General features: G+C 40.9%; 1 protein-coding gene across 1 annotated transcript in view; it reads right to left on the reverse strand.

Annotated features, from left to right (window-relative positions):
• Positions 1 to 9,550, reverse strand: part of LOC127919913 (ubiquitin-like modifier-activating enzyme 6) — a gene marked incomplete at its 5' end in the record, with an annotated part of 77,221 nt that overhangs the window by 26,934 nt on the left and 40,737 nt on the right. The window contains 4 exon segments of the mRNA XM_052503744.1: positions 71 to 122; positions 329 to 457; positions 2,028 to 2,108; positions 9,202 to 9,291. Of these exon segments, the coding sequence (XP_052359704.1) occupies positions 71 to 122; positions 329 to 457; positions 2,028 to 2,108; positions 9,202 to 9,291 (352 nt within the window).

Raw genomic sequence — 9,550 nt, forward strand, 5'->3', positions numbered from 1 at the left:
AAAGGTGCTAAAAGCTCTTTGTTTGTTAGATCAAAGATACTAAAAGATCAACAGAGAGAGAGATACTCACTGCCGTCCTTTAACCGAGTGTCCAGAGGAAAGGAGTGTAGCAGCTGGAGAGCCTATATGAGAACACACACACACACACACACAAGTTTATGGTGTGTGTGTGTCTGCTGTCAGTGTGTGTTTGTGTGTGTGTGTTGTGTGTGTGTGTGTGTGTGTCTGCTGTCTGTGTTGTGTGTGTGTGTGTGTGTGTGTGTGTGTGTGTGTGTGTGTGTGTGTGTGTGTGTGTGTGTGTGTGTGTGGGGGTGGGGAGTAACCTTACCTTTCTCTTGAAGTACTTGTCGAATTTGAGGCGTGCCAGAATGATACAGTGTTCCCATTGGCTGGGCCGTCGACTCAGCAACTTGACAACCTGGAACGCCCCCTCCAGAGTCTCCCTCTGCTGCATCCTCTACACACACACACACACACACAGAGACACACACACAAAGACACACACACACACAGAGACACACACACACACAGAGACACACACACACTGTCTGTTACTGTCTGTCCCACACCTCAGTGTTAATTTACTGTCTGTTACTGTCTGTCCCACACCTCAGTGTTAATTTACTGTCTGTTACTGTCTGTCCCACACCTCAGTGTTAATTTACTGTCTGTTACTGTCTGTCCCACACCTCAGTGTTAATTTACTGTCTGTTACTGTCTGTCCCACACCTCAGTGTTAATTTACTGTCTGTTACTGTCTGTCCCACACCTCAGTGTTAATTTACTGTCTGTTACTGTCTGTCCCACACCTCAGTGTTAATTTACTGTCTGTTACTGTCTGTCCCACACCTCAGTGTTAATTTACTGTCTGTTACTGTCTGTCCCACACCTCAGTGTTAATTTACTGTCTGTTACTGTCTGTCCCACACCTCAGTGTTAATTTACTGTCTGTTACTGTCTGCCCCACACCTCAGTGTTAATTTACTGTCTGTTACCGTCTGTCCCACACCTCAGTGTTAATTTACTGTCTGTTACTGTCTGTCCCACACCTCAGTGTTAATTTACTGTCTGTCCCAAACCTCAGTGTTAATTTACTGTCTGTTACTGTCTGTCCCACACCTCAGTGTTAATTTACTGTCTGTTACTGTCTGTCCCACACCTCAGTGTTAATTTACTGTCTGTCCCACACCTCAGTGTTAATTTACTGTCTGTTACTGTCTGTCCCACACTTCAGTGTTAATTTACTGTCTGTTACTGTCTGTCCCACACCTCAGTGTTAATTTACTGTCTGTTACTGTCTGTCCCACACCTCAGTGTTAATTTACTGTCTGTTACTGTCTGTCCCACACCTCAGTGTTAATTTACTGTCTGTTACTGTCTGTCCCACACCTCAGTGTTAATGTACTGTCTGTTACTGTCTGTCCCACACCTCAGTGTTAATTTACTGTCTGTTACTGTCTGTCCCACACCTCAGTGTTAATTTACTGTCTGTTACTGTCTGTCCCACACCTCAGTGTTAATTTACTGTCTGTTACTGTCTGTCCCACACCTCAGTGTTAATTTACTGTCTGTCCCACACCTCAGTGTTAATTTACTGTCTGTTACTGTCTGTCCCACACCTCAGTGTTAATTTACTGTCTGTTACTGTCTGTCCCACACCTCAGTGTTAATTTACTGTCTGTTACTGTCTGTCCCACACCTCAGTGTTAATTTACTGTCTGTCCCACACCTCAGTGTTAATTTACTGTCTGTTACTGTCTGTCCCACACCTCGGTGTTAATTTACTGTCTGTTACTGTCTGTCCCACACCTCAGTGTTAATTTACTGTCTGTTACTGTATGTCCCACACCTCAGTGTTAATTTACTGTCTGTTACTGTCTGTCCCACACCTCAGTGTTAATTTACTGTCTGTTACTGTCTGTCCCACACCTCAGTGTTAGTTTACCAGGATTTCTGGAAAAAGCTGAACATTTCGGGAAAGTTATGGGAACTTTGCGACCCGAGTCATGAGAAGAAGCTGGTCCTACCTGTAGCACGGCTTCTGCAGAGGAGTGGGTCTGCCAGAACATATTATAGATGGTGGGCTTGTGGGCAAACGCACTCTCAAACTACAGACAGAGAGAGAGTGAGAGAGACAGAAAGAGAGAGAGACAGAAAGAGGGAGAGAGAGTGAGAGAGACAGAAAGAGAGAGAGAGGAGAGAGAGAGAAAGAGTGAGAGAGACAGAAAGAGAGAGAGAGAGGAGAGAGAAAGAGAGAGACAGAAAGAGAGAGAGGGAGTGAGAGAGACAGAAAGAGAGAGAGAGAGGAGAGAGAAAGAGAGAGACAGAGAGAGAGAGACAGAGAGACAGAAAGAGAGAGAGGGAGAGAAAGAGAGAGAGGGAGAGAGAGAGACAGAAAGGGAGAGAGGGAGAGAGAGAAAGAGGAGAGAGAGCAAATCTAAATCAAATAAAATGTTATTTGTCACGTGCGCCAAATATGTTATCATGTAATATTTAAATAGAAATAAGAAATAGAAATAAAATTAAGAAAATATTTACTAAATGAACTAAAGCAAACGAGGCTGTATACAGGGGGTACCGGTACAGAATCAACGTGCAGGGGTACGGGTTAGTCGAGGTAATTTGTACATGTTGTTAGGGGGAAAGTGATAATAAACAGTGAGGAGCAGCAGTGTAAAAACAAATGTAAATAGTCAGAGTGGCCATTTCAATAATTGTTCAGCAGTCTTATTGCTCGGGGGTAGAAGCTGTGTTCAGGGTGTTGTCCTCAACATATTCTACAACCCTTCATATTACAATGGAATATAATTAGATTAGTCCTGTCACCTTGTCCCATTGGATGGTGTGTTCTATATTATAACCAATTAGATTAGTCCTATCACCTTGTCCCATTGGATGGTGTGTTCTATAACAACCAATTAGATTAGTCCTGTCACCTTGTCCCATTGGATGGTGTGTTCTATAACAACCAATTAGATTAGTCCTATCACCTTGTCCCATTGGGTGGTGTGTTCTATATTATAACCAATTAGATTAGTCCTATCACCTTGTCCCTTGCCCATTGGATGGTGTGTTCTATAACAACCAATTAGATTAGTCCTATCACCTTGTCCCATTGGATGGTGTGTTCTATAACAACCAATTAGATTAGTCCTATCACCTTGTCCCGTGCCCATTGGATGGTGTGTTCTATAACAACCAATTAGATTAGTCCTATCACCTTGTCCCTTGCCCATTGGATGGTGTGTTCTATAACAACCAATTAGATTAGTCCTGTCACCTTGTCCCATTGGATGGTGTGTTCTATAACAACCAATTAGATTAGTCCTATCACCTTGTCCCATTGGATGGTGTGTTCTATAACAACCAATTAGATTAGTCCTGTCACCTTGTCCCATTGGATGGTGTGTTCTATAACAACCAATTAGATTAGTCCTGTCACCTTGTCCCATTGGATGGTGTGTTCTATAACAACCAATTAGATTAGTCCTATCACCTTGTCCCATTGGATGGTGTGTTCTATAACAACCAATTAGATTAGTCCTATCACCTTGTCCCATTGGATGGTGTGTTCTATAACAACCAATTAGATTAGTCCTATCACCTTGTCCCATTGGATGGTGTGTTCTATAACAACCAATTAGATTAGTCCTATCACCTTGTGTCCCATTGGATGGTGTGTTCTATAACAACCAATTAGATTAGTCCTATCACCTTGTCCCATTGGATGGTGTGTTCTATATTACAACCAATTAGATTAGTCCTATCACCTTGTCCCATTGGATGGTGTGTTCTATATTACAACCAATTAGATTAGTCCTATCACCTTGTCCCTTGCCCATTGGATGGTGTGTTCTATATTATAACCAATTAGATTAGTCCTATCACCTTGTCCCATTGGATGGTGTGTTCTATAACAACCAATTAGATTAGTCCTATCACCTTGTCCCATTGGATGGTGTGTTCTATAACAACCAATTAGATTAGTCCTATCACCTTGTCCCATTGGATGGTGTGTTCTATGACAACCAATTAGATTAGTCCTATCACCTTGTCCCATTGGATGGTGTGTTCTATGACAACCAATTAGATTAGTCCTATCACCTTGCCCATTGGATGGTGTGTTCTATAACAACCAATTAGATTAGTCCTATCACCTTGTCCCATTGGATGGTGTGTTCTATAACAACCAATTAGATTAGTCCTATCACCTTGTCCCATTGGATGGTGTGTTCTATGACAACCAATTAGATTAGTCCTATCACCTTGCCCATTGGATGGTGTGTTCTATAACAACCAATTAGATTAGTCCTATTACCTTGTCCCATTGGATGGTGTGTTCTATGACAACCAATTAGATTAGTCCTATCACCTTGTGCCCATTGGATGGTGTGTTCTATAACAACCAATTAGATTAGTCCTATCACCTTGTCCCATTGGATGGTGTGTTCTATAACAACCAATTAGATTAGTCCTATCACCTTGTCCCATTGGATGGTGTGTTCTATAACAACCAATTAGATTAGTCCTATCACCTTGTCCCATTGGATGGTGTGTTCTATAACAACCAATTAGATTAGTCCTATCACCTTGTCCCATTGGATGGTGTGTTCTATAACAACCAATTAGATTAGTCCTATCACCTTGTCCCATTGGATGGTGTGTTCTATAACAACCAATTAGATTAGTCCTATCACCTTGTCCCATTGGATGGTGTGTTCTATATTATAACCAATTAGATTAGTCCTATCACCTTGTCCCATTGGATGGTGTGTTCTATATTATAACCAATTAGATTAGTCCTATCACCTTGTCCCATTGGATGGTGTGTTCTATATTATAACCAATTAGATTAGTCCTGTCACCTTGTCCCATTGGATGGTGTGTTCTATAACAACCAATTAGATTAGTCCTATCACCTTGTCCCATTGGATGGTGTGTTCTATAACAACCAATTAGATTAGTCCTATCACCTTGTCCCATTGGATGGTGTGTTCTATAACAACCAATTAGATTAGTCCTATCACCTTGTGTCCCATTGGATGGTGTGTTCTATGACAACCAATTAGATTAGTCCTATCACCTTGTGTCCCATTGGATGGTGTGTTCTATAACAACCAATTAGATTAGTCCTATCACCTTGTCCCATTGGATGGTGTGTTCTATAACAACCAATTAGATTAGTCCTATCACCTTGTCCCATTGGATGGTGTGTTCTATAACAACCAATTAGATTAGTCCTGTCACCTTGTCCCATTGGATGGTGTGTTCTATATTATAACCAATTAGATTAGTCCTATCACCTTGTCCCATTGGATGGTGTGTTCTATAACAACCAATTAGATTAGTCCTGTCACCTTGTCCCATTGGATGGTGTGTTCTATAACAACCAATTAGATTAGTCCTATCACCTTGTCCCATTGGATGGTGTGTTCTATAACAACCAATTAGATTAGTCCTATCACCTTGTCCCATTGGATGGTGTGTTCTATAACAACCAATTAGATTAGTCCTATCACCTTGTCCCATTGGATGGTGTGTTCTATATTATAACCAATTAGATTAGTCCTATCACCTTGTCCCATTGGATGGTGTGTTCTATAACAACCAATTAGATTAGTCCTATCACCTTGTCCCGTGCCCATTGGATGGTGTGTTCTATAACAACCAATTAGATTAGTCCTATCACCTTGTCCCATTGGATGGTGTGTTCTATAACAACCAATTAGATTAGTCCTATCACCTTGTCCCATTGGATGGTGTGTTCTATATTATAACCAATTAGATTAGTCCTATCACCTTGTCCCATTGGATGGTGTGTTCTATATTATAACCAATTAGATTAGTCCTATCACCTTGTCCCATTGGATGGTGTGTTCTATAACAACCAATTAGATTAGTCCTGTCACCTTGTCCCATTGGATGGTGTGTTCTATATTATAACCAATTAGATTAGTCCTATCACCTTGTCCCATTGGATGGTGTGTTCTATAACAACCAATTAGATTAGTCCTGTCACCTTGTCCCATTGGATGGTGTGTTCTATAACAACCAATTAGATTAGTCCTATCACCTTGTCCCATTGGATGGTGTGTTCTATAACAACCAATTAGATTAGTCCTATCACCTTGTCCCATTGGATGGTGTGTTCTATAACAACCAATTAGATTAGTCCTATCACCTTGTCCCATTGGATGGTGTGTTCTATAACAACCAATTAGATTAGTCCTATCACCTTGTCCCATTGGATGGTGTGTTCTATAACAACCAATTAGATTAGTCCTGTCACCTTGTCCCATTGGATGGTGTGTTCTATAACAACCAATTAGATTAGTCCTATCACCTTGTCCCATTGGATGGTGTGTTCTATAACAACCAATTAGATTAGTCCTATCACCTTGTCCCTTGCCCATTGGATGGTGTGTTCTATAACAACCAATTAGATTAGTCCTATCACCTTGTCCCATTGGATGGTGTGTTCTATAACAACCAATTAGATTAGTCCTATCACCTTGTCCTTGCCCATTGGATGGTGTGTTCTATAACAACCAATTAGATTAGTCCTATCACCTTGTCCCATTGGATGGTGTGTTCTATAACAACCAATTAGATTAGTCCTATCACCTTGTCCCATTGGATGGTGTGTTCTATAACAACCAATTAGATTAGTCCTATCACCTTGTCCCATTGGATGGTGTGTTCTATAACAACCAATTAGATTAGTCCTATCACCTTGTGTCCCATTGGATGGTGTGTTCTATAACAACCAATTAGATTAGTCCTATCACCTTGTCCCATTGGATGGTGTGTTCTATATTACAACCAATTAGATTAGTCCTATCACCTTGTCCCATTGGATGGTGTGTTCTATAACAACCAATTAGATTAGTCCTATCACCTTGTCCCATTGGATGGTGTGTTCTATAACAACCAATTAGATTAGTCCTATCACCTTGCCCATTGGATGGTGTGTTCTATAACAACCAATTAGATTAGACCTATCACCTTGTCCCATTGGATGGTGTGTTCTATAACAACCAATTAGATTAGTCCTGTCACCTTGTCCCATTGGATGGTGTGTTCTATAACAACCAATTAGATTAGTCCTATCACCTTGTCCCGTGCCCATTGGATGGTGTGTTCTATAACAACCAATTAGATTAGTCCTATCACCTTGTCCCATTGGATGGTGTGTTCTATAACAACCAATTAGATTAGTCCTATCACCTTGTCCCGTGCCCATTGGATGGTGTGTTCTATAACAACCAATTAGATTAGTCCTGTCACCTTGTCCCATTGGATGGTGTGTTCTATAACAACCAATTAGATTAGTCCTATCACCTTGTCCCATTGGATGGTGTGTTCTATAACAACCAATTAGATTAGTCCTATCACCTTGTCCCATTGGATGGTGTGTTCTATATTATAACCAATTAGATTAGTCCTATCACCTTGTCCCATTGGATGGTGTGTTCTATAACAACCAATTAGATTAGTCCTATCACCTTGTCCCATTGGATGGTGTGTTCTATAACAACCAATTAGATTAGTCCTATCACCTTGTCCCATTGGATGGTGTGTTCTATAACAACCAATTAGATTAGTCCTATCACCTTGTCCCATTGGATGGTGTGTTCTATAACAACCAATTAGATTAGTCCTATCACCTTGTCCCATTGGATGGTGTGTTCTATAACAACCAATTAGATTAGTCCTATCACCTTGTCCCATTGGATGGTGTGTTCTATAACAACCAATTAGATTAGTCCTATCACCTTGTCCCATTGGATGGTGTGTTCTATATTATAACCAATTAGATTAGTCCTATCACCTTGTCCCATTGGATGGTGTGTTCTATAACAACCAATTAGATTAGTCCTATCACCTTGTGTGCCCATTGGATGGTGTGTTCTATAACAACCAATTAGATTAGTCCTATCACCAGAGATTGGATGGTGTGTTCTATAACAACCAATTAGATTAGTCCTATCACCTTGTCCCATTGGATGGTGTGTTCTATAACAACCAATTAGATTAGTCCTATCACCTTGCCCATTGGATGGTGTGTTCTATAACAACCAATTAGATTAGTCCTATCACCTTGTCCCATTGGATGGTGTGTTCTATAACAACCAATTAGATTAGTCCTGTCACCTTGTCCCATTGGATGGTGTGTTCTATAACAACCAATTAGATTAGTTCTATCACCTTGTCCCATTGGATGGTGTGTTCTATAACAACCAATTAGATTAGTTCTATCACCTTGTCCCATTGGATGGTGTGTTCTATAACAACCAATTAGATTAGTCCTATCACCTTGTCCCATTGGATGGTGTGTTCTATGACAACCAATTAGATTAGTCCTATCACCTTGTCCCGTGCCCATTGGATGGTGTGTTCTATAACAACCAATTAGATTAGTCCTATCACCTTGTCCCATTGGATGGTGTGTTCTATAACAACCAATTAGATTAGTCCTATCACCTTGCCCATTGGATGGTGTGTTCTATAACAACCAATTAGATTAGTCCTATCACCTTGTCCGCCCATTGGATGGTGTGTTCTATATTATAACATTAGATTAGTCCTGTCACCTTGTCCCATTGGATGGTGTGTTCTATAACAACCAATTAGATTAGTCCTATCACCTTGCCCATTGGATGGTGTGTTCTATAACAACCAATTAGATTAGTCCTATCACCTTGTCCCATTGGATGGTGTGTTCTATAACAACCAATTAGATTAGTCCTATCACCAGTCCCATTGGATGGTGTGTTCTATGACAACCAATTAGATTAGTCCTGTCACCTTGTCCCGTCCCATTGGATGGTGTGTTCTATAACAACCAATTAGATTAGTCCTATCACCTTGAGAGTGCCCATTGGATGGTGTGTTCTATAACAACCAATTAGATTAGTCCTATCACCTTGTCCCATTGGATGGTGTGTTCTATAACAACAATTAGATTAGTCCTATCACCTTGTCCCTTGCCCATTGGATGGTGTGTTCTATAACAACCAATTAGATTAGTCCTGTCACCTTGTCCCATTGGATGGTGTGTTCTATAACAACCAATTAGATTAGTCCTATCACCTTGTCCCATTGGATGGTGTGTTCTATAACAACCAATTAGATTAGTCCTATCACCTTGTCCCATTGGATGGTGTGTTCTATAACAACCAATTAGATTAGTCCTATCACCTTGTCCCGTGCCCATTGGATGGTGTGTTCTATGACAGCAGGGAAAGACTTCAGGGTGCAGAACGGAATCTCCTCTTCTGGTGGGTCCCTCTGTTAATACACAGAGATATTCAGAAACACACTGGTTATACATGGAGAGAGACAGGGTGGGTCCCTCTGTCAATACACAGAGATATTCAGAAACACACTGGTTATACATGGAGAGAGACAGGGTGGGTCCCTCTGTCAATACACAGAGATATTCAGAAACACACTGGTTATACATGGAGAGAGACAGGGTGGGTCCCTCTGTTAATACACAGAGATATTCAGAAACACACTGGTTATACATGGAGAGAGACAGGGTGGG

The sequence above is a fragment of the Oncorhynchus keta genome, unplaced genomic scaffold (assembly GCF_023373465.1).
Source record: "Oncorhynchus keta strain PuntledgeMale-10-30-2019 unplaced genomic scaffold, Oket_V2 Un_contig_17849_pilon_pilon, whole genome shotgun sequence".
In the NCBI taxonomy this organism is placed as follows: domain Eukaryota; kingdom Metazoa; phylum Chordata; class Actinopteri; order Salmoniformes; family Salmonidae; genus Oncorhynchus; species Oncorhynchus keta.